The sequence below is a fragment of the Pelophylax lessonae genome (genome assembly GCF_965119305.1).
Source record: "Pelophylax lessonae genome assembly, chromosome: 13".
NCBI classification, from domain to species: Eukaryota; Metazoa; Chordata; class Amphibia; order Anura; family Ranidae; genus Pelophylax; species Pelophylax lessonae.
The window spans coordinates 176,786,392-176,811,375 of record NC_138780.1 but is presented as its reverse complement, the minus strand read 5'-3'; the positions used below and the strand labels follow the sequence as shown (position 1 = coordinate 176,811,375).

General features: G+C 45.0%; 1 protein-coding gene across 1 annotated transcript in view; it reads left to right on the top strand.

Annotated features, from left to right (window-relative positions):
• The window catches only part of AMN (amnion associated transmembrane protein), a gene marked incomplete at its 3' end in the record, with an annotated part of 102,411 nt that overhangs the window by 1,418 nt on the left and 76,009 nt on the right, over positions 1-24,984 (top strand). Inside the window, exon 2 of the mRNA XM_082242677.1 lies at positions 23,319-23,440. Within this exon, the coding sequence (XP_082098803.1) occupies positions 23,319-23,440 (122 nt within the window). The remainder of the gene's footprint in view (positions 1-23,318; positions 23,441-24,984) is intronic.

Below are 24,984 nucleotides of genomic sequence, written 5' to 3'. Positions count from 1 at the left end.
TTGGGAGGAGAGGGAATTTATGCTTAGGTAAGCATGCAGATTAGTTCTAAGTGTTTTTGTGGGGGGGAGGTTTGGCTGACACATAATGCTCATACATCTTTTGGGGGGGGGGGGGGGGCACAGTTTGGCATGTTCGCCCCGGGCTCTAGATGACCTTGTCCCATCACTGTTCGCACCACCCGCCCTTTGATTTTTTTTTTTTTTCTTTATTTAATTTTTTTTACACTGTCCCCTTTCATTTTTTTTTTTATCACTTTTATTCTTATTACAAGGTATGTAAACATTGCTTGTAATAGAAATAAGGATGACAGATCCTCTTTATGAAGAAATCTGGGGTCAAAAAAGACCCCATATCTAAAAAAATTTAGATCTTTTTGCTTTAAACAAAAAAAAAATTGTTTACTTCCACCTGGACCGGAGGTGATGTCATGATGTTGCTTCGGTCCTCCAAGGCCATAGAGGTGATCAAAGACGATCTACTCTTTGGTTGCCTGTGTGACCAGCCAGCTGCACTGGATCGTCGGATCATTTCTCGGGCGAGCTGGCAGAAATGGTAAACCCCAGAGACACCGGCGAGCGGCGGGACAGGAGGGACGTCCCCTCCAGCCACATCTGCAAGCATTCCAGTGGCTCATGAGCCGCTCGGAACGCTTTCAAGGATAAGACAGCCGCCGGATGAAAAAAAAAACAATACCAGGGTTATGGCTGAAATGCAGCCATAATCCCGGTAAACCACTTGCAAACCGCAACTTGTATTTCTCTATCGCTCATTGACAGACGTAGTCTTCTTGATTCTCAAGAGCTGGGTTATGTTGTCTCCGCAGGAGTAGGACTAGGCAGAAAGACAAAACGTTCTGGCTCCACCCTAGGGGCAGTCCCTGAGGGTATATCCTCCCTCTCTCTGCTACAGGGAATCAGTTTTTTTCTGTCTAGTCAGGAGTAAGGACCTAAGTTCCTTGCTGGGATCTTTTGGTCCTGGCAAGACTTTTTTCTTTAAGAAAAAGACATTTTTTTTAGGTAGTTTTCTCCAGTGTTTTTTCCTGTGAGATCTTCAAGCAAAAATGCCGGACTGGGCGACAATTGTGGTCACCCCAGCCGGCCTACGAGCGCGCGCAGACCATGGCATTGCGCTTGGTCGGCCGCGACATATTCAAGTAAGTATGCGGGGCCGGGCGACGGGCTGGATGTTGAGATCCAGTGGTCACCCCGGTTTCTGCCTACGAGCGCGTGCAGACCAGAGCTCCGCGCTGGGTCGGCCGCGACGGAGTCCCAGTGAAGGGACTGACTTTGCGAGTTAAAAGTCTCGCTTGGACGCCAGGTACCAGAGAGTCAAGGCGTCCACAAACCCCCACCTCGGTGGAGAGGGTATTGTGAAGAGAGGGTGCCTGTCGGTTCGGTATGGTGAGTAAACGTTCCCTTTTTTCCTCATTATGAGGCAGTATATATTATGGGCCCCTCCATATATGGTCAGTATATATCTGATACTTACAAGTCCCCCTTGTAATACAGCATGTGTTTGTGGGAAGTGGACTTGGTTCAAGAGCTAACACTCTACCCAGCAGACTGTAACATTACAGCAGACATAGGAGGTATAATCCTACCTTATGTGTAGTGTATCTCTGTAGATCCATATATCACCTCTTAGTCAGACCTATAATAGCTATTGGTCTGGTTTCGCAGGCTGTAACTGAATGGACCAAGTGGTTACGCCGGGACTTAGAAGAGGTCCCTCAGGCGGTATCAGATTTGTTGGAACAAATGATACAGGGGTTACAGTTTGTGTGTGATGCAGGGTTAGACGCCACTCCATTATTGGCGCGAGCATCAGTCTCAGCAGTGGTTCTTAGGCGTACACTGTGGCTAAAAGGTTGGTTAGCCGACCAAGGTTCCAAAAAAGCATTTGGCTAATATCCCCTTTTCAGGAGAGCGTCTATTTGGAGCCAACTTAGATGAGATCATTAAGGATCTCACCGGTGGAAAGAGCACCTTTTTACCGCAAAATTTTAAAGGTAGAGGAACTCGTCAAAGACGAGGGCCTTCTTTTTCTGCTCACAAGAGGTTTTTTCGTCCAGCGGGTGAAAAAACTAAGTCCTCCAAAGCTCCTGCAGGAGGCGTCAGGGGTCGTTGGTCGGGCAAGCAAAAGCCCGCCCCCTCCAGACCTGAAGATAAACCATCCAAAGCCTGAAGGTGCGCCCCCACCCATAACTGGGGTGGGGGGACGTCTTCGCCGGTTCCCGGATCCATGGCTTTCCAGAATCCCGGACAAATGGGTTTGCGAAGTCATAAGGTCAGGGTACAAGATCGAGTTTCGATCTCTCCCACCGGCGCGATTCTTCCCTTCCAATATCCGACTATCCTCAGATCGTTTAGAAGATCTGCGGAGAGCAGTCACAGATCTACTACAACAAGGAGTGGTAGTCCACGTTCCTTGGACAGAACGGTTTCAAGGGTTTTATTCAAACCTGTTTACAATACCCAGGAAAGAGGGCAAAGTGCGTCCAATTCTGGACTTAAGAGCACTCAATTCTTTCGTCAACATAAGAAGATTCAGAATGGAGTCCATTCGCACGGTAGCAGCCTTCCTGCATCCAGGGGATGTCCTAGCGTCCATAGACATCAAGGACGCCTATCTTCACATTCCCATTTTCGCAGGACATCAGCGGTTTCTACGCTTTTCCGTAGAGGAGAACCACTATCAGTTTGTGGCGTTACCTTTCGGTCTCGCCACGGCTCCGCGGGTCTTCACGAAGGTGTTGGCCCCAATGTTGGCACTTCTGCGCCAAAGAGGTATATCGATTCTAGGTTACCTAGACGATCTTCTGCTTCATGCAGAGTCTCCTCAGACCTTGCTACAAAACATAGAAATTACTATGATTTCTTTACAGGAATTCGGGTGGCTGGTGAACCAGCAAAAGTCATTTCTGGTTCCCACCCAGAGGCTCGAATATCTGGGTCTAATTCTAGACACAGTCAGGACAAGAGTTTTCCTTCCGGTAGGGAAACTCCGAAAGATTCAATCAGCAGTCCAGTTGTTACTGTCCAACAGCTGGTCTTCCCTTCGGACTTGCATGAGGGTTCTGGGGTTGATGGTGGCTTCATTCGAAGCAGTCCCATTTGCCCAGTCCCATACCCGAATTCTTCAGCAAGAGATTCTTCTCAGATGGAATCGGAATCCGGAATCCCTGGACAATCAGATACGATTGAGCAAACAGACCAGAGAGTCTCTGGTTTGGTGGCTTCGGTCTCCAATGCTCAGCCAGGGAAAGTCATTTCTGCCAATATATTGGACGATAGTGACCACGGATGCCAGTCTATCCGGATGGGGAGGAATTCTCGGTCAGTTATCTGTCCAGGGACTTTGGTCACCGGAAGAATCCAGGTTACCGATAAATGTATTGGAACTGAGAGCGATCAGACTTTGTCTGATTCACTGGACCGAGCAGCTCCAGGGCAGCCCGGTTCGGATCCAGTCGGACAATGCCACGGCCGTGGCTTATGTCAATCACCAGGGGGGCACCAAGAGTGTCCGAGCGGCCAAAGAAGTGGCTTGCATTCTTCGCTGGGCGGAACGATTTGTTCCAGCAATCTCTGCGGTATTCATTCCGGGGGTGGAGAATTGGCAGGCAGATTATCTCAGCCGTCAGACCCTGGATCAGGGGGAATGGTCCCTCCATCCAGACGTTTTCCACCAGTTGTGCCTACGGTGGGGCACCCCGGATGTGGATCTGTTGGCATCACGATTCAACAGGAAAGTTCAGAGATTCGTGGCTCGCTCCCGCGATCCTCTAGCAGAAACCGCAGACGCACTGATCGCCCCGTGGGGGCAATACCAGCTAATATATGCCTTCCCTCCTCTCGCGTTACTGCCAAGACTTCTTCGCAGAATAGAGGAGGAAGGAATCCCAGTAATCCTGGTAGCTCCGGACTGGCCTCGTCGAGCTTGGTACGCCGACATGGTCAGACTGGTGGCGGACATCCCGTGGAGACTTCCTCTCAGGGAGGATCTACTGTCTCAGGGACCGATCTTCCATCCTGCTTTACGATCGCTGGCTTTAACGGCCTGGCTATTGAGACCCAGGTGCTGAAGGACAAAGGTTTGTCAGCTTCAGTTATTCCTACTCTAGTTGAAGCAAGGAAAGCGACTTCCAGAAAGATTTATCATCGCACATGGAAGTCCTACATTGCATGGTGTGAACCTTTGGGGTTCCGTCCTCGGTCTTATTCGATTAGTCGAATATTGGCTTTTCTGCAACAAGGGGTTGAGCAGAAACTGGCCTTGAGTACTATCAAGGGTCAGGTCTCAGCATTAGCCATCTTCTTTCAGAAGCCTTTGGCTACTCATTCCTTGGTGCGGAACTTCATCCAGGGGGTGCGACATCTGGCTCCGCCAGTGCACGCGCCGTTACCCCCCTGGGATCTTAATTTAGTGTTGTTGGTTCTTCAGAAACCTCCCTTTGAAGATATTAGGGAGATTCCTCTACCCACGTTGTCCCAGAAGGTGGCCTTCTTGGTGGCTATTACTTCTGCACGCAGGGTGTCAGAACTGGCCGCATTATCTTGTCGTTCACCATATCTGGTGGTTCATAGAGATAAGGTGGTTCTTCGTCCGAATCCATCCTTCCTACCAAAAGTGGTTTCAGAATTTCATCTGAATGAAGAAATTGCATTACCTTCCCTGTGTCCTAAGCCCAGTCATCCTCGGGAGTTTGCGTTACACTCCTTGGATGTGGTCCGGGCGATCAGGGTATACTTGAAAACGACAGACTCGTTTCGCAAGATGGATTCACTTTTTGTGATCCCAGATGGACCCAAAAAGGGGTTGCCTGCATCTGCCGCGACCATTTCCAGATGGATCAGACAGACGGTAGTGCAGGCTTATTCTATTAAGGGTCGGGAGCCCCCGTTCCCTGTTAAGGCGCACTCCACTCGGGCACTTAGTGCGTCATGGGCCTTTCGCCATCAGGCGTCAGTGATCCAGGTGTGCAAGGCGGCTACCTGGTCGTCGGTGCATACCTTTTCTAAACATTATAAAGTTGATGTAATGGCATCGTCTGATGCCTCGTTTGGCCGCAAGGTTTTGCAGGCCGCAATTTGAGGAGACCAGTGGTCTACCTCGAGGGTTTTTTTTCCGTTGGAAAATTTTTTCTTTAGTCTCATTCTTTGTTTATAATGAGCCTTTAAAACTTCTAGTTTGGCACCGGTTGGGCCTTCTAGATTGGATTTGATTTTGTCAATCCCACCCCTCATTTGTGGCACTGCTTCTGGATGTCCCAGCTCTTGAGAATCAAGAAGACTACGTCTGTCAATGAGCGATAGAGAAAAATGGATTTTTGTAAGATCTTACCGTAAAATCCTTTTCTCTTAAGCTCATTGACAGACATAGTACCCGCCCCTCTATCATTGAGTTGGGTTGGGTTAAATTCTCTGTACTGCTTTAAACAGAACTGATTCCCTGTAGCAGAGAGAGGGAGGATATACCCTCAGGGACTGCCCCTAAGGTGGAGCCAGAACGTTTTGTCTTTCTGCCTAGTCCTACTCCTGCGGAGACAACATAACCCAGCTCTTGAGAATCAAGAAGACTACGTCTGTCAATGAGCTTAAGAGAAAAGGATTTTACGGTAAGATCTTACAAAAATCCATTTATATACATATTGCGTTTGACAAGTGGTTAAAGGAGGACTGTGGAATTTTTAGGGCCTATTCACAGTTGCAGGTGATTGCCATGCATTGCATTAGGACAGTCTATTCACTATTCACCTTGTCCTGTTTCAAATGTTGCTTTTTGCAGTTGACGAAATCTGTTCAGAGAGTGTGATCACCTGCTGACTTGGCATCACCCACAGGCAGCTTAACTCTTGACTACGACAAGAGCCGAAACATGTTAGCACTCTCCTGCGTGGATTTTATCCTGTGATTTGATAAAGAAGATTGTACAGCCCAAGAACGAGTGGCGGCTTTTACATATATTTGTTTGGCAGGTTTACAGGAGCCTTAGCTGCAGCACAGTCATTCACACACTTACATCTGATCCACCTGGGTAGCTCACTGTTAGTTTTTTCCTTGGAGCTTAACTCCAGAGCCATGAAGGGGGAAGAGCAATAAGCAGGAGGAAATGCTGTTGTGACGTAAGTTCAGTGAAGCACAGGACCGAATCCATCCATATATACTGCTTCTTAGGTGCAGCTGTTTTTCTCATCCTAGCAACAAGGCAGGACGGGGCTATGTCACCTCCGGGAGTTTTTCAGTCAGGCTTCGGGGGGTATTGAATGCCCTACGCCTACAGCAAAGGCATTATTTAACCAGTCCCCACTCAGCCTTTGGCCAAATGACGCTGAGGCTGGCCTCTCGTCGATCCAGGTGGACCTCATATAATGTCCTCCCGAATTGCGCTTCGCACGCGTTCGCGGGCCACGCAGCGGCACGATTTGTCACCGGCTGCGTCCACCGGGCACAGCCAATGACTGATCAGTGTACCTGCCTGCTTCCCGTACCATGTGACCGCTGTAACCAATCACAGCAAGTCACATGACCGCTGTAAACCATGGATGACTTCCTTTCAAGCCATCCATTGTGTACAATTGTGTTGCTAGCTGTGATTGGTCCCATTAAACACATGGTACAGACTGGGCCAATCACAGCCCATCTGTGCCATGTGATTAGCTGTGGCCAATCACAACAAAAGGAAGTGAATGAATTCATTCAGTAAAATGCTTGCTTATAGCAATGAAATTCCTTGCTATAAGCAAAAACAATATGTTAAAAAAAAAAAAAAAAATAATCACTTCGCCAGAGTAGTGCAATGTTACTATGGTAACATTATATTGCTCTAGTCAAAATGTGTTAAAACAAAAATCGTAAAAAAAAAAATGGGAAAAAAATTTGAAAAATGTATTTATTTATTTTTTCGTACTGTCACCAGTCAGTAGGAGACAACCCAACCCCAGAATATGATGATGCTGTACTGCACTGGTAACAGTATGTTAAACAAAACAAAAAAAAAAAGGCTTTTTTTTTCCTTACTGCTCTAAATGCAGCCCATTGTTTTTAGTGTGTCTGTACACACATGCGTGTAAATATGCTCTGCATATAGATGAGTAAAAAAAATAAAAATGCAGAAATCTAAGTTACCAGTCAGTATTTAAAAAAAAAAATGTTAGATTGAAGAAGAAGATTTTCATTTTCAAGAGAACTGGAACTTGTGTACGCACAAATAGGCATAAACACGTGCAAAATAAACGCCCAAATACTTTTTGGCCAGGAATACTGATATTCAAACATCAGTGCCCCGTGCAAGTACCCTAAAGAGGAACTGCAGTCTGCTCACATAATTTGTTATAAAAACATATTTGCCATTCTGAAGCTTCCCTCCAACCACTTTAAATATTATTTTATATATACTGTTATCCTGTACTTTCCAAATATGCTGCAGAAATCTCCCTCCACTAACTCTGACTGCAGCCACCATTTTAACTGTGGGCAGCTGAAGCTGCTGCCTGTTCACTTCTGGATTTACACAGACACACACATACAGTATGTGTGTGTATGTATGTGTGTATATATATATATATATATATATATATATATATATACATATATACACACACACACATATATATATATATATATATATATATATATATATATATATATACAGTATCTCACAAAAGTGAATGGATAGGCTGCATTCTCAGTGATGTCACTGGTTTCTAGCAAATGGGTAGGCTTCATAATGGATCATGTAGGAGGGATTTCACATTATATGTTTATACAAGGTAAGCTTGATCCTTTTTAATATATATACACACACACACACACACACACACACACACACACACACACACTATCGCACAGAAGTGAGTACACCCCTCACATTTTTTAAATACATTTTATTCTATCTTTTCATGTGACAACACTGAAGAAATGACACTTTGATACAATGTAAAGTAGTGAGTGTACAGCTTGTATAACAGTGTAAATTTGCTGTCCCCTCAAAATAACTCAACACAACCATTAATGTTTAAACCACTGGCAACAAAAGTGAGTACACCCCTAAGTGAAAATATCCAAATTGGGCCCAATTAGCCATTTTCCCTCCCCGCTGTCATGTGACTCGTTAGTGTTACAAGGTCTCAGGTGTGAATGGGGAGCAGGTGTGTTAAATTTGGTGTCATCACTCACTCTCTCATACTGGTCACTGGAAGTCCAACATGGCACCTCATGGCAAAGAACTCTCTGAGGATCTGAAAAAAAGAATTGTTGCTCTACATAAAGATGGCCTAGGCTATAAGGAGATTGTCAAGACCCTGAAACTGAGCTGTAGCTCGTGGCCAAGACCATACAGCGGTTTCACAGGACAGGTTCCCCTCAGAACAGGCCTCGCCATGGTCGACCAAAGAAGTTGAGTACACGTGCTCAGTGTCATATCCAGAGGTTGTCTTTGGGAAATAGATGTATGAGTGCTGCCGGCATTGCTGCAGAGGTTGAAGGGGTGAGGGGTCAGCCTGTCAGTGCTCAGACCATACACCGCACACTGCATCAAATTGGTCTGCATGGCTGTCGTCCCAGAAGGAAGCCTCTTCTAAAGATGATGCACAAGAAAGCCCACAAGTTTGCTGAAGACAAGCAGACTAAGGACATGGATTACTGGAACCATGTGCTGTGCTCTGATGAGACCAAGATTAACTTTTTTGGTTCAGGTGAGGAGTACAAAGACAAGTGTGTTTTGCCTACAGTCAAGCATGGTGGTGGGAGTGTCATGGTCTGGGGCTGCATGAGTGCTGCCGGCACTGGGGAGCTACAGTTCATTGAGGGAACCATGAATGCCAACATGTACTGTGACATAGTGAATCAGAGTATGATCTCCTCCCTTCAGAGACTGGGCCACAGGGCAGTATTCCAACATAACGACCCCAAACACACCTCCAAGATGACCACTGCCTTGCTAAAGAAGCTGAGGGTAAAGGTGATGGATTGGCCAAGCATGTCTCCAGACCTAAACCCTATTGAGCATCTGTGGGGCATCCTCAAACGGAAGGTGGAGGAGCGCAAGATCTCTAACATCCACCAGCTCTGTGATGTCATCATGGAGGAGTAGAAGAGGACTCCAGTGGTAACCTGTGAAGCTCTGGTGAACTCCATGCCCAAGAGGGTTAAGGCAGTGCTGGAAAATAATGGTGGTCACACAAAATATTGATACTTTTGGCCGAATTTGGAAATTTTCACTTAGGGGTGTACTCACTTTTGTTGCCAGCGGTTTAGACATTAATGGCTGTGTGTTGAGTTATTTTGAGGGGACAGCAAATTTACACTGTTATACAAGCTGTACACTCACTACTTTACATTGTAGCAAAGTGTCATTTCTTCAGTGTTGTCACATGAAAAGATATAATAAAATATTTACAAAAATGCAAGGGGTGTACTTATTTTTGTGAGATACTGTGTATAAATATATACACAAACACGCATGTGTGTTTGAGCTTTCCTGTGCAAACCCTAATGCAATACATTAGGGTGTGCACTCCAAAGCTTCAAGCACACATGCCTTTCTCTACAGCTTCAGCTGCACTGGACAGTCAAAGACTGCGCTGAGCGGCTTCCTGTTCATTCACAAACTGAAGCATAGTAAATGCAGTTTACATTGCTTCCGTTATGAATGGACACAGTGAGCGAGTGTGTTCACTGTGTATATTTAGAGAAGATCCTAGATCCTTCTCCCGCTCACCATCCTGAAACATCCCCCGTAACAGCCGGGAAGGAGGGGGGGGGGGTGGAGGAGAAGATGGAAGCCAGAGCAGCACTGTGGGGTGGGGGAGCCAACAATGGGGGGTGGGGCCTGTCTTTCTAGCAAAAGCAGGAGTGGGGCAAGGACTTGTGCTCTTGGCGCCAATTGTAGCCCCTCTTACACATTCATGTATGTCTGTTACCTCTGCAGCACATCATGCTATGGATGTTAGCAGTGCTGGGAGAAGGTCATCCAGCGCCCAGGGCAAAGATACCAAACTGCTCCCCCCCCTCCTTCCCTTAGCGTCAGGGCACCCCCATCCCTGCAATAAACCACTGCGCCAAGGGCAGCCGCCCCTCCTTCCCACGCCTTGTCCCAGCCATGGATGTTGGCATACAATGTATGCAAATACCGACTTGGAGCTCAAGTCAGAAATCCGCTTTGCCCTCTCCTTCTGCAGAACATTACAGTTACACTTGCCTCTCTCACAGCGGCCAATCACCTCCTTTCAATCTCAGAAAGGAGTTACTATGGCAACAAGAACACTTAACTTAAGGCTCCTTTCACACTTGTACGACCTGAAAGTTATGTGACTTTGATGCGACTTGAAGCAATGCCTGTGTAATCTTGAGGTCTATGGACCTCAAGTCACATCAGAGTGGTGCAGGGACTACTTTGAAGTCACTGGGGACTTGAGGTCGCACAGATACGAACTGTACTCATTGGAAATCATTGGGTAGGACTTGTCATGTGACTTTGCAGTCCCAAGTCGCAGGATAAGTCGCACAAGTGCGAAAGTGGGCCTATAAGCTGCTTTTCCTGCGTGGGGCCTGTTATGAACCCATTCAGATTTCAGAGTGGACTACACAATAGAAGCGTTTGAGATTTTAGGGTTCCAGACCACACGCCGCACGTTTCCAGAGCTGGTAGTTACCGGAAGTGAAGAGCCATATCGCTCCAGTCCTCTAAAATATGCAGCCATTCAATTCTATTCATAAAAAGAAAAAAAAAAAAAAACGTCCATTCTTCGTTTTCAATTAATTAAATTGCCATCTGAAAATAGCTGCGCAGCTCCGGGAAGGGAAATAGTACCGCAGCACATTGTATTGTCAGCGGCTAAATATAGAAACGCTTACTTGACTGCTGTGAGCCGAAAGAATACAAGTTCTTTCCTGCAGAACTCTGCGATTTACGCACAACACTGGAGATCTGAGCTCTGAAAAACATTTTCTGTGCCCGAGAAAAATCTTTTTTTTTAATCCTCGTCTTCATCAGGAGCGTATTTAGGGGGAAAAAAAAAATTGGCATTTATTCTGTGTAAATGGGGGCAAAATGAAATGTTATTAGGCTCTTTTCTCTCCAATCCGATTCTTTTTAACCACTTAACCTCAGGAAGATTTACCCCCCTTCATGACCAGGCCATTTTTTGCGACACGGCACTGCGTTAGTCTAAATGACAATTGCGCGGTCGTGCAAATATAATTTATGTCCTTTTTTCACACAAATCGAGCTTTCTTTTGGTGGTATTTGATCACCTCTGCGTTTTTTTTTTTTTTTTTTGTGCTATAAACAAAAAAAAAAGACAATTTTGAAAAAAAAAAAAACACCAATATTTTTTTACTTTCTGCTATAAAACTCATCCAATAAAATGTAACAAAAAAAAAAACGAATTTCTTTATCAGTTAAGGCCAATATTTATTCTGCTACAAATTTTTGGTAAAAAAAAAAATCCCAATAAGCGTATATTGATTGGTTTGCGCAAATGTTATAGCGTCTCCAAACTATGGGATATTTTTATGGAATTTATATGAAAAAATATAATACATTTTTGTGAGATACTGTGTATAAATATATACACAAACGCGGATTTGTGGAAAAAATGGACTGGATGGCAGCACTCCGAAACAATCCCATTTATTCAAAGATGAAAAATAAAAAGATGAATATACCACAGCGGAGATGATGCCAGATCAGCTGTTCTCTGTTCTCATCTCCGCTGTGGTATGTTCATCTTTTTATTTTTTATCTTTAAATCAATGTGATTGTTTCGGAGTGCTGCCATCCAGTCCATTTTTTCCACATGCTCCTGTTGCAACCAGGGAGTGCACCCGAATGATCCCTCAGAGGGTAATGGAGGCGATCGGCGACTTATAGCGGGACTGCGACATTGCGGCGGACAAATCAGACACTAACTGACACTTTTGCCACTTTTTTGGGAACCAGATACAGATAAAATATGCGCTGTCATTGTACTAATGACACTGGTTGGGAAGGGTTAGCATCAGGGGTGATCAAAGGGTTAACTGTGTGCCTAGCTGGTGTTTTCTTACTGTGGGGGAGGTGCTTTTACTAGGGGAAGGCATGAATCCTTGGCCCTGCTTTGCAGGAACACAGGAACCATGCCTTCGCTAGTAACAGAACGGCAATATGCCTTGTTTACATAGACAGACTGCCGTACTGCCTCTGTACCAAACAATGTCAGCGGACATAGAGTCCGCGGTACCTGCTGATTGGCTCCCGCTGTACACAATCACAGCAGGAGCTAGCCACCGGCTGCGGGCAGGTGCGCCTGCGACCAGGAAGTGGGGGCTAAGGTGTGTGTATGTATGTGTGTGTGTGTATATATATATATATATATATATATATATATATATATATATACAGTGGGTACGGAAAGTATTCAGACCCCCTTAAATTTTTCACTCTTTGTTATATTGCAGCCATTTGCTAAAATCATTTAAGTTCATTCTTCTTCCTCATGAATGTACACATAGCACCCCATACTGACAGAAAAACACAGAATTGTTGACATTGTTGCAGATTTATTAAAAAAGAAAAACTGAAATATCACATGGTCCTAAGTATTCAGACCCTTTGCTGTGACACTCATATATTTAACTCAGGTGCTTTCCATTTCTTCTGATCATCCTTGAGATGGTTCTACACCTTCATTTGAGTCCAGTTGTGTTTGATTATACTGATTGGACTTGATTAGGAAAGCCACACACCTGTCTATATAAGACCTTCCAGATCACAATGCATGTCAGAGCAAATGAGAATCATGAGGTCAAAGGAACTGCCTGAAGAGCTCAGAGACAGAATTGTGGCAAGGCACAGATCTGGCCAAGGTTACAAAAAGATTTCTGCTGCACTTAAGGTTCCTAAGAGCACAGTGGCCTCCATAATCCTCAAATGGAAGACATTTGGGACGACCAGAACCCTTCCTAGAGCTGGCCGTCCGGCCAAACTGAGCTATCGAGGAAAGAAGAGCCTTGGTGAGGGAGGTAAAGAAGAACCCAAAGATCACTGTGGCTGAGCTCCAGAGATGCAGTCAGGAGATGGGAGAAAGTTGTAGAAAGTCAACCATCACTGCAGCCCTCCACCAGTCGGGGCTTTATGGCAGAGTGGCCCGACGGAAGCCTCTCCTCAGTGTAAGACACATGAAAGCCCGCATGGAGTTTGCTAAAAAACACCTGAAGGACTCCAAGATGGTGAGAAATAAGATTCTCTGGTCTGATGAGGCCAAAATAGAACTTTTTGGCCTTAATTCTAAGCGGTATGTGTGGAGAAAACCAGGCACTGCTCATCACCTGTCCAATACAGTCCCAACAGTGAAGCATGGTGGTGGCAGCATCATGCTGTGGGGGTGTTTTTCAGCTGCAGGGACAGGACGACTGGTTGCAATCGAGGGAAAGATGAATGCGGTCAAGTACAGGGATATCCTGGACAAAAACCTTCTCCAGAGTGCTCTGGACCTCAGACTGGGCCGAAGGTTTACCTTCCAACAAGACAATGACCCTAAGCACACAGCTAAAATAACGAAGGAGTGGCTTCACAACAACTCCGTGACTGTTCTTGAATGGCCCAGCCAGAGCCCTGACTTAAACCCAATTGAGAATCTCTGGAGAGACCTAAAAATGGCTGTCCACCAACGTTTACCATCCAACCTGACAGAACTGGAGAGGATCTGCAAGGAGGAATGGCAGAGGATCCCCAAATCCAGGTGTGAAAGACTTGTTGCATCTTTCCCAAAAAGACTCCTGGCTGTATTAGATCAAAAGGGGGCTTCTACTAAATACTGAGCAAAGGGTCTGAATACTTAGGACCATGTGATATTTCAGTTTTTCTTTTTTAATAAATCTGCAACAATGTCAACAATTCTGTGTTTTTCTGTCAGTATGGGGTGCTATGTGTACATTCATGAGGAAGAAGAATGAACTTAAATGATTTTAGCAAATGGCTGCAATATAACAAAGAGTGAAAAATTTAAGGGGGTCTGAATACTTTCCGTACCCACTGTATATATATATATATATATATATATGTGTGTGTGTGTGAACCTGCAAACAGCCGCTGCGCTGTAGCAGCAAAGCTGCAATAGGGCAGTCGTAAAGTGGTTAAAGAATAACCTGCTTGTGTGATTGGCTCCCTGATTTTCTCAGAAATCTGCACTAAGATAAAAGTCAGATTTCAGGCATCCCCTGGAACAAAAATGTAATTTTTTGGTGAGATACTCCCAATAGGAAATCAACACCTAAAGGATGCAGGCCCTGCAGCCTTTCTCATTGGAGCACTGCAGGTGCAGCAGCTGGTTGATAATTATAAAACCACTCCCATTAGACTCACTCAGAACATGGGCACATACAAACAAATAGTTATTTCTTCAGAATAGCAAAAGGTAGGAATCTGCAACAAAGTTTGTCAAAATCCCCGCAATGTACAGAGATCACCCAGGGGGGAATGTTTTTTTTTTTTTTTTTTCTTAACAAAAGTGGAGTTACTCTGTAACTTTATTGCTACTTGGGTTAATATCCGGTCTCTCCATATCGGATGTACTTAGTACTGAGGAGTTTATTATTAACATGTATCTTTTATATTTCTGTCTGTTATGTGGTAACTGTTTTTAATGTTTTTGTATTAATAAATTAGATATTTGTTATCCAATGACAATGTGTCTATATACATAAAGTGGTAGGGTACCATTTAAAAATCCCATCAGCCCTCTGTTCATTTTTCTTAGTTCTTTCTTATTTTTCTAGCTGTGTCTTTTTTTCTTTCTTACTATTTTTTCCTTTCATACCTTTTGGGGTGACAGGTTTTGACACCTAGAACCTATCCCCTTTTTCAAATCTCGCATTTTCTTTGGGTTCTTCCCAATTTTTGCCATTTATTGCTACTACAAGGTGACTGGTAAGTCCCCCCATATGTGATGACATATGTGGATAATTATACCCCTAATGTCTTCTCTGCTCTTTTCCCAGCCAGACCCAGTACAGATTTTACTCAGTCTGGTTGTTGTGAACCTGGAAGTGCTCGAAGCTGAGCACTTACGGGTGCATTGATCACAGGGGAGTCTCAGAAACAAATATTTTTCATCTCTCCACTCTCCATCCTGAAAGCGGTGATGGATGTCCCAGACTCAGGACATGCACAGATGACCCTTGGACACTCATAGGGGGAGGGGCCAGTTTTTGATGTAACTAAATGTTACTTCTATTTGAGAGTCCGTAAAGTTTACAGGAAACTTTTTACAGTGGCAGTAAAAGGGTTAACGTGTACACATCATTATTCATGTCTGTTTCCCCCCCCCTCTTCTGTCACCAAGAAAAAGGTGAAAAGAGATCCTAAATGTTTGCGTTGTCATTAGAACTAGAGGTGCCCAATGGTGACACCTGATCTGGTGACAACTTTCTAAGATTCTGTTTACTTTGAAAAGATTTGCACTCATTTTCTTTTGTGTCACTAGGACAGGAAATAGTCAGTCAGTTCTGACCAAGAGAGATGAAGGCGGTGTGTCCTTCCTCTAAACCACATGTGTCAAACACAAGGCCCGGGGGTGTAACGCTCCTGCGTTTTATGTATGATGTGGATTTACAGCTGCAGAAATATTCCACTTCAGTAGTCATGTAGAGAAACGCTGAGACACCAATCCCAACTCCCAAAGACTCATCATGTGTGGATGATCTCAATTCAGCAAGTAAATACACACACTCAATAAGAAGTTCCTGGAGTGATCTATGTATATAGTAGTATAGAGGTGATAGGCTGAAGAGACAGGTTGAGTAGAGACGATAGGTGACAGACACTTGAGAGGAATGTTCTTGAGAATGAGATAGTAACAGGTGGGATGCAGATAGGTTAGCAATCATGTATGGTAGCAGATGATAGAATAGCAGGTGAACATACAGGAGAGACCAACCCAGTGCAAGAGCAGATGATAGTAGGCTCAAAAGCTAGCAATCTAGATAGTGCAGATGTAGTAACAGTCCTTAGTAAGCAGAGCTAGACAGTGTAAGCTTTAGTATGAAGGTTATTGAGGCTTCCCCTGTGGGGTACTTATCACTAGTAGCAATGTAGCAGAGGAGAGGTTCGACAAGAGCGGATGATCCGGTAGCGGGATACAGGGATCAGCGCAGCGTGGTTCCGACAGCGAGGTATGCTTGCAAGCATGAGAGCTTCAAGACAGGTTAGCATCAAGGCACATCTAGGCACACAACAGGCTGAACGAACACATGTGAGTGAGAGCTAGTGATTTAAATAGCTGTTCAGTCCAGCGCTCAGTGATGATGTCAGCACTCTTAAAGGGAAACACACCTATATGTACTTCATCTATCTAGGTAGATGGAAAGCACCCGGAAATGATGTGATAGGAGGCACTGAGAGTGCCAGAACCTTACAGGGGGCCGAATCCGGCCCGCCAGACTATTTCATGTGGCCCTTGCAGCCAGGGCTTTCTTATAGCCAGAACGTGGTGGAACTCCATTCCACCACCTCTGGTTCTCACCTTCTGATCCCCGCTCACCACTATCACTTGTAAACACAGAAGCCTTCTGTGTTTACAAGGACAGCTTTCCTCTTGGCGGTACGTGGCTCTCCCATATACCTGCCTGCCCTGCATGGCGGGGACAGATGATCTTCCTGCAAGTACACAGTACAATCCCTATCTCTGCACTCTGTATGTAGCACACTTCCTAACTCTGCATTCCGTAAGTAGCGCACTCCTGATCTCTGCACTCTGTACGCAGCGCCCTCCTGATCTCTGCACTCTGTACGTAGCGCACTCCTAATCTCTGCACTCTGTACAGAGTGCACTCCTGATCTCTTCACTCTGTACGTAGCGCACTCCTGATCTCTGCACTTTGTACGTAGCGCACTCCTGATCTCTGCACTTTGTACGTAGCGCCCTCCTGATCTCTGCACTCTGTACGTAGCGCACTCCTGATCTCTGCACTCTGTACGTAGCGCACTCCTGATCTCTGCACTCTGTACGTAGCGCACTCCTGATCTCTGCACTCTGTACGTAGCGCACTCCTGATCTCTGCACTCTGTATGGAGCGCACTCCTGATCTCTGCACTCTGTACGTAGCGCACTCCTGATCTCTGCACTCTGTACGTAGCGCCCTCCTGATCTCTGCACTCTGTACGTAGCGCCCTCCTGATCTCTGCACTCTGTACGTAGCGCACTCCAGATCTTTGCACTCTGTACGTAGCGCACTCCTGATCTCTACACTCTGTACGTAGCGCACTCCTGATCTCTGCACTCTGTACGTAGCGCACTCCTGATCTCTTGACTCTGTACGTAGCGCACTCCTGATCTCTGCACTCTGTACGTAGCGCACTCCTGATCTCTGCACTCTGTACGTAGCGCACTCCTGATCTCTGCACTCTGTACGTAGCGCACTCCTGATCTCTGCACTCTGTACGTAGAGCACTCCTGATCTCTGCACTCTGTACGTAGAGCACTCCTGATCTCTGCACTCTGTACGTAGCGCACTCCTGATCTCTGCACTCTGTACGTAGCGCACTCCTGATCTCTGCACTCTGTCTCTAGCGCACTCCTGATCTCTGCACTCTGTACGTAGCGCACTCCTGATCTCTGCACTCTGTACGTAGCGCACTCCTGATCTCTGCACTCTGTACGTAGCGCACTCCTGATCTCTGCACTCTGTACGTAGCGCACTCCTGATCTCTGCACTCTGTACGTAGCGCACTCCTGATCTCTGCACTCTGTCTGTAGCGCACTCCTGATCTCTGCACTCTGTACGTAGCGCACTCCTGATCTCTGCACTCTGTACGTAGAGCACTCCTGATCTCTGCACTCTGTCTGTAGCGCACTCCTGATCTCTGCACTCTGTACGTAGCGCACTCCTGATCTCTGCACTCTGTACGTAGAGCACTCCTGATCTCTGCACTCTGTACGTAGCGCACTCCTGATCTCTGCACTCTGTACGTAGCGCACTCCTGATCTCTGCACTCTGTCTGTAGCGCACTCCTGATCTCTGCACTCTGTACGTAGTGCACTCCTGATCTCTGCACTCTGTACATAGTGCATTAAGGATCTCTGCACTCTGTAGGTAATGCACTCCTGAACCCTGCACTCTGTATGTTTCGCATTCCTGAACCCTGCACTCTGTATGTAGCACATTCCTGAACTCTGCATACATAGTCTTACAGATACAACTGGCCCTTTGAGGGCAACCATAATGCCGATGTGGCCCTCAATGAAATGGAGTTTGATACCCCTGCTCTAGACCATTCATCAGTCTGTGCAATCTGATCTCTCTTACTATTCAGGTCTATTTCATAGCACAGCGTTGAAGTGAAACTCCAGGGAAACACTAATAGACTAATAAAACTTCCATCCAATGAATTGTATTTCTGCACGGGCAACATTTTGGTTTATGATCACTGCTATATCCTGGTTCTGCTAGTTGGATATAGATAATGATGCTGGTTCTTTGGTCAAGAGACCAGGTGCTGGGATGATGCTGGAAGCTATATGTTGCTACTATGAGATAGGAGCCTTGCTTGCCTGGCTGTGCAGTGTGGCAGTGATTTGTAAATTGTAAGACTGGCCGCCCAGAATAAAAAAAAAATAATTTGGTAGGCAAAATCATAAATGTGAGATTCCTGACAGATCTGCTCAGCCCTTCTCCTGTATACAACACATTGTATGATGTCTTCCAATTGTTCCGAGCTGGGTTTTAAAAGGAATTAAGCCTTGTAATTGGCTGTAATAGACACCCAGACATTTCCACAGTAATCGTATATAACCTCCTTCGTGTATAGGCACATGCAAAATGGTCAAGTCTAAATCTAGTCCGATGCGCAGTGCAGCTCACAGAAGCCGGGGCTGCATTGATCTTTTTTGAAACCCGATCAGAGAAATTCTAGATAGAGAATACTATAAGGACTGTGTAATCATTTGGTATGTGATGGTGGAATTTCATTCTGCAGCATGTTCCCATCTGAATGTCGGAATAGCTTTGTAAAGGAAGCTGAAGAGTGCGGGGCCTGTGTGTGATTCATGCATTGTTCTGTGCGGGGAAATGACTGTATGAAATAATTCTTAGTACAGTAAGAATCAAAAGAGCCAGTCATGTGAGTCACATTGTATCCTGCACAGTCATATCTGAACACATCGATTCCTTTATTGGCAATGCTGCCTTCCTAACTGCCCTCTGACCCATTTAGTTTATAAAGTTTATACTGTATATAATTGATAAATGACGATAGAGGAAGAGTGCGCTCTTTTTTTTTTTTATTTTAACCACTTTAAGACCGGAAGGATTTGCCCCTTTAATGACCAGGCTCTATTTTGCGATTCGGCACTGCGTTACTTTAACGGACAATTGTGCAGTCATGCGACGCTGTACCCAAATAAAATTGATGCCTTTTTTCCCCACAAACAGAGCTTTCTTTTGGTGGTATTTGATCACCTGTGAGATTTTTATTTTTGTGCTATAAACAAAAAAAGTGCGACAATTTTGAAAAAAAAATATATATATATTTTTCACATTCTGCTATATGACATTCTCAAAAAAAAAAAAAATTTAAAAATCAAAATTTTTTAACATTTTAGGCCAATTTGTTTTTTGCGGCATATTTTTGGTAAATAAAATCACAATACGTGTATTTTGATTGGTTTGCGCAAAAGTTATCGCGTTTACTAACTACGGGAAAGATTTATGTTGTTTTATTGTTTTTTTTTTTTTCTAGTAATGGCGGCGATCTGCGATTTTTTTTTTTTTTTTTGCGGGACTGTGACATTGCGGCGGACAGATTGGACCCCTAACTGACATTTTTGACACTTTTGAGGGTACCGTGACATTACTACAGTAATCAGTGCTAAAAATATGCACTGTTACTGTAATAATGACACTGGCAGGGAAGGGGTTAACCCTATGGGTGATCAATGGGTTGAATGTGAGCCTAGGGGAGTGATTCTAACTGTGGGGGGGGGGCTTGGATTGTGAAATGATCACCGAGACATGCGATCCTATATAGAAGGATCACATGAGCTCTGTGATCATTTCAGGGAGAAAAACGGTCGGCTGTCTTTACAACAGCCGACCGTCCTCCCTCAGCGGGGAACGATCGCGGGTGCCAGGGGGCAATTGGAGCCACCTGACCGTGCATCGGCTTCCCTGCTGCCGAGTTGCCCCCTAGCTTCCAGCACGCGACCGACATAGACCTACGTCGGTTTTGGTGCAGGATAGCCACCCTGCCGCAGTAAATAGGCAGCGGGTGGTCGGGAAGTGGTTAAGTGACCTTGTCACTAAAATTCTAAATATAAGTCCTATATGTAAAGAGGATGATCAATATCTATTCTGCTGCCCACGCCACAAAACAATACCCTGATTAAAAATGCATGCTGGGCAGAATCTGAGACTTTCTGTAATGTCGGGTTTTTTGCCCTGCAGTAGTTTCTCCCACCAATCCCTACTTCAGTACTTGAGGCGGTCATGGGAAATTTCTACTGAACATAGCAAAGGACCCAAAACCCAACACTACCAGACGTGTCGGTTTCTGGACCGCCTTTAGATACAAGGTCTCTTCCTCAGAGCTGTGGTCTGGGGGCATGAGTGGTAGGTGAGGTAAGGAAATACATTTTTAAGCATTAAAACCTTTAGAGATTTTAACTTTTATTTATATTTATTTTTTTATTGGGGTTTCCTTTTTTGAGTTGTTCTTTTGAAACCGCATTTAAATTTATATTATGTGGGTGGTCTACATAGCCTAAAGGTCCTCTCCAGCCAAAAGTTTACATTTCAAGAGATGGTTGGTCACCCTTCCAAAGGAGGAGGATGTCGTCTATATAGCGAACCCAGAGGGTGACCTCGGGCTGCGCCATAGGATAGACGACATCCTCCTCCCACTTGGCCATAAAGAGGTTGGCCAAACTGGGAGCGAACTTCGCCACCATGGCCACACCCCTCTGCTGTAAATAAAATTCTCCATCAAACCAAAAATAATTATGGCCAGCGGCAAACAAAAGGAGCTCCAAAATAAAACCCTGTTGTAATGGAGGAATGGAGTCATCTCTCCGTAAAAAGTGTTCAACCGCCTCAAACCCATGGGAATGTGGAATACAAGTATAGAGGGAGGCAACATCTGCCATCACTAGCAGATGGTCTTCCTCTAATGGAACCCTTCCAAGAATATTAATGACATCCTTGGTATCTCTTAGGTAGGATGCTGTTTTGACTACCAGAGGCTGCAAATAGTAGTCAATGTACTTTCCGATGCGCAAAGTGATAGAATCAATTCCGCTCACTATCGGGCCCCCCGGTGGGTGAGCGGAATTTTTATGCACCTTCGGAAGATAGTACATCACTGGTGTTGCGTGGTGCTGTAGGTACCAGATAAGCCTTTTCTTTCTTATCCAAAATACGATCTCTAAACCCTCTCTCAATCAATTTATTAAGATCTTTTTTAAAATCCATAGTGGGATTCCTCTGTAGTTGTATAATATGTATCCCTATCGCTCAATATTCTGGACATTTCAGAGAGATAATCACTCTTCTCAAGGATCACAATTTCGCCCCCCTTATCAGCGGGGCAGATTACGAGATCCTTTTTTTTCACATAAGGATTTGAGTCCGGCCCTCCCTGAGGGTAACTGGGCCAAATCCTTGACAGGAACGTTATTCATGCCATCAGTTTCTGTATCACATGCCTTTGTCCATTGGATGCTTGTAAGTGTTTCTTTGGCTTTTATATACTATTAAAGTTTTAGCAGTTTTACACTATGTCGGTTTTGTCTGGCTTCCTCCATGTATGACTGTGAGTGATCCACGGCTCCCATTTGTGACACTTTGGCTACCTTCCTGATCATCCGGTGTTCCAGCCTTATCGTGGAAGTATACAGCAATATCAGCCCGTATGGCCCATATACTATAAAGTATCTTGGGTCCATACCCTCCGGTGAGCGCAATCTTTTGATCCTTAGTGTGGGGTCCCTTGGCACGGTTCACTATTACTTTTGAATTTGGATGCACATTTAGTTTATACCACCACCTGGGACTTTCTTTATGAACTTTTTTCAGTTATTAGATGTGGCAACACATTCGATCAATATTAGTCACGTTTGGAGGCGGCCATCTTAGTAGAGCTGAGGCTTTGCTTCCTCATGTCAGATCCTCCAGCAAAGAAAACAGTGAGTAGCAAATCAATGACATCAAACGTCACTACGTTTGATGTCATTGATGTGCTACTCACTGTTTTCTTTGCTGGAGGATCTGACATGAGGAAGCAAAGCCTCAGCTCTACTAAAAACCCTTGATGGTCCCCACCGATCTTCACAACCTAAGACCCATCTCCTTGCTCCCTTTTACGGTTCCTTGGATGCCTAGTCTACAATGTCCTAAGCTGCCACCTCATTAAGAATCGCCTCCTCTGTCAAGATCGATGGCACAACTATCAAACTCTCCTTTCGGCCCCACATCCAATCACTTTCCAAAGCTTGCTGCCTCAAAATTCTGAAACATCTCTAAAATATTCCCTGTCCTAACCAGTGATACCACAAAGCTTCAATTCGATCCCTGGTTTTCTCGCCTCGACTACTGAAACTCCCTCCTCATTTTCTTATCTTTACACAAGCTACCCCCACTTCAGTCTGTCATAAATGCTGCTGCCAAACTCATCTACCTTACCAAATGCTCAGTGTCTGCTAGCCCTCTCTGCCAATATCTCCATTGGCTGCAACTCACCCAACAAACAAAATTCTAAATACTAACTTACAAAGCCATCCTCAACTCAGCCCCCAGCTACATCATTAAGCTTGTCTCAAAATACCAATCTAATCGTTCTCTTCATTCCTCCTGCTCTCTAGCTCCCTCGTCACCTCCTCCCATGTTCTCCTCCAGGACTTCTCCAGAACCTCTCCCATCCTCTGGAACTCCTTACTCCAATCTGTCCTACTATCTCCTACTCTATCCCCCTTTAGGCGATCCCTGAAAACTCATCTCTGTAAGAGAAGCTGATCCTGCTTCTAACTAATAAACCATTTTTTTACTTTTTCCATTAGCTCATCCCCCACAGTTATTACCTTTTTGTATCACTTGACCTTCCCTCTTAGATTGTAAGCTCTCTGATTCCTCTTGTATTAAATAGTATTGTAACTGCACTGTCTGCTTCAATTTTTTAAAACACTGACAAAACTGTTGGAGGATATAAATCCTGTATAATAATTCTGTTCCACTTATATTCATCTTAAGACACATACGTGGTATACTGTCATATGTAGTAGGTGTACAATCCTCCGCCTGACTCATTCTGGGTCACAGAAGTATATTAAGTAATTTGTCTCTTCCAGGCGGGTGGGTGGATGCCATCTACAAACGCTGGATCCCCAACACAAATTTTGAGAATGCTTCGAACTGGGCTGAACAGAGGCTCCCCTGTTCCCAGGATAAAGCTGTTTTTGCAAGTAACAAGGTAAATGATCATTTTTTTTCCTGGGATGCACTAAAGATGGAACAATCGAGTCAATGGATGCAATAAATTTGATGAATGTGATTATCATTACAACGCACTAGTGAGCTCAAGGTAAGGGAGTTACAAAGAATGCATTAAGATAAAAAACCTTCTGGGTGTAGCAGCCTCCCCAGCACCCCCTAATATTTACCTGAGGTCCTTCTCTGTCCAGTGATGTCCATGAGTCCCTCTGCCGTCGGGGACTCTCCCTCCTGATTGGCTGAGACACAGCCGCAGAGCCATTGGCGGACGGGGCCAAGCAGCAGCTCTGTGTCTGAATGGACACAAGGAGCTCCAGCTGGGCTCAGTTGCCCCCATAGCAAGCTGCTTGCTGTGAGGGTGTTCTGCCGAAAACTCCAACTTGCAGAGAACTCCAACGGCGTTACTTGGGAAGAGTGTACACCAGGAATAATTGGAGATTTCGACCACTTGGTGTTTTCACAGAACACCGGCAGCCTTTACACTCCGGTACACGCTATAATGAGTGGACATTGTTAGTCCACCTGCTAGTTGTCGCCGCCTTGGAGGCAGGCATGTTTTTGGTTACTAACAATGTCCACTCATTATAGCACGTATCAGAGTAATTACACTGCCACCCGTTCTGTGAAAACACCAAATTGTCGAAATCTCCAATTATTTATGGTGTACAGTCACTGGAAGTGACGTTATTGGAGTTCTCGGCAAGTTGGAGTTTTAGGCAGAACACCGACACTCACCAGAAGGGAGGGGCTAGGAGCAGCAATGAGGGACCCAAGAAGAGGAGGATCCAGGCTCTGTGCAAAACCAACTGCACAGAGGAGGTAAGCATAACATGTTTCTTGTGTTTTTTTTTTTTTTTTAAACGAGATTTTGCAATCACTTTAAGATGGACAGACAATATAGACCATGCCCCATTTTCTATGAAGGTTAAGCATGTAGGCTAGCAGTTCCAATTCACTGATTTTACTGGCTGCATGCTTGTTTCAGGTTTGTGGCATACTAGATCGAGAAGTTGGGTTCAGGATAGCAGCCCTGGAGCGTGCACCTTTACAATCTAGTCCGCAGTGGCAGACCCATATTTCTGTCCTTGGTATTCCCTTTAAGCATTGTGCTTGCTCATAGTGAATTGATTGGATAAATAATGGGGATAACCGCACATTGTCTGTGAGTGGAAACCTCCTAATTCTTACCATAAACAGGCAAAGTTGGGAATTACAGTGTAGCAATTGTGCCACTAGTGTCCCCAGAATATATATAGGAAAGTGGGGTGACCCTGTGTGACATCACTGCCCTAACATGCAAGTGCTATGCTTCCATTGGGTTGGCACCTTAAAAAGAAACCTATCACTTCCTAATTGGGCCATGCACATCACAAGAGGTGGAGATTGAAAAGATGGGCTGCAGGGGTTGGGCAAGTATAAGGGGTCCTTTAAAATGGTGGAAAATGGTTGGGTTAGATGGAGAACCAACAGGAATTGTACTTACCTAGTGGTGCATATCATCCGATCAGCTTCCAGTGATGGTTA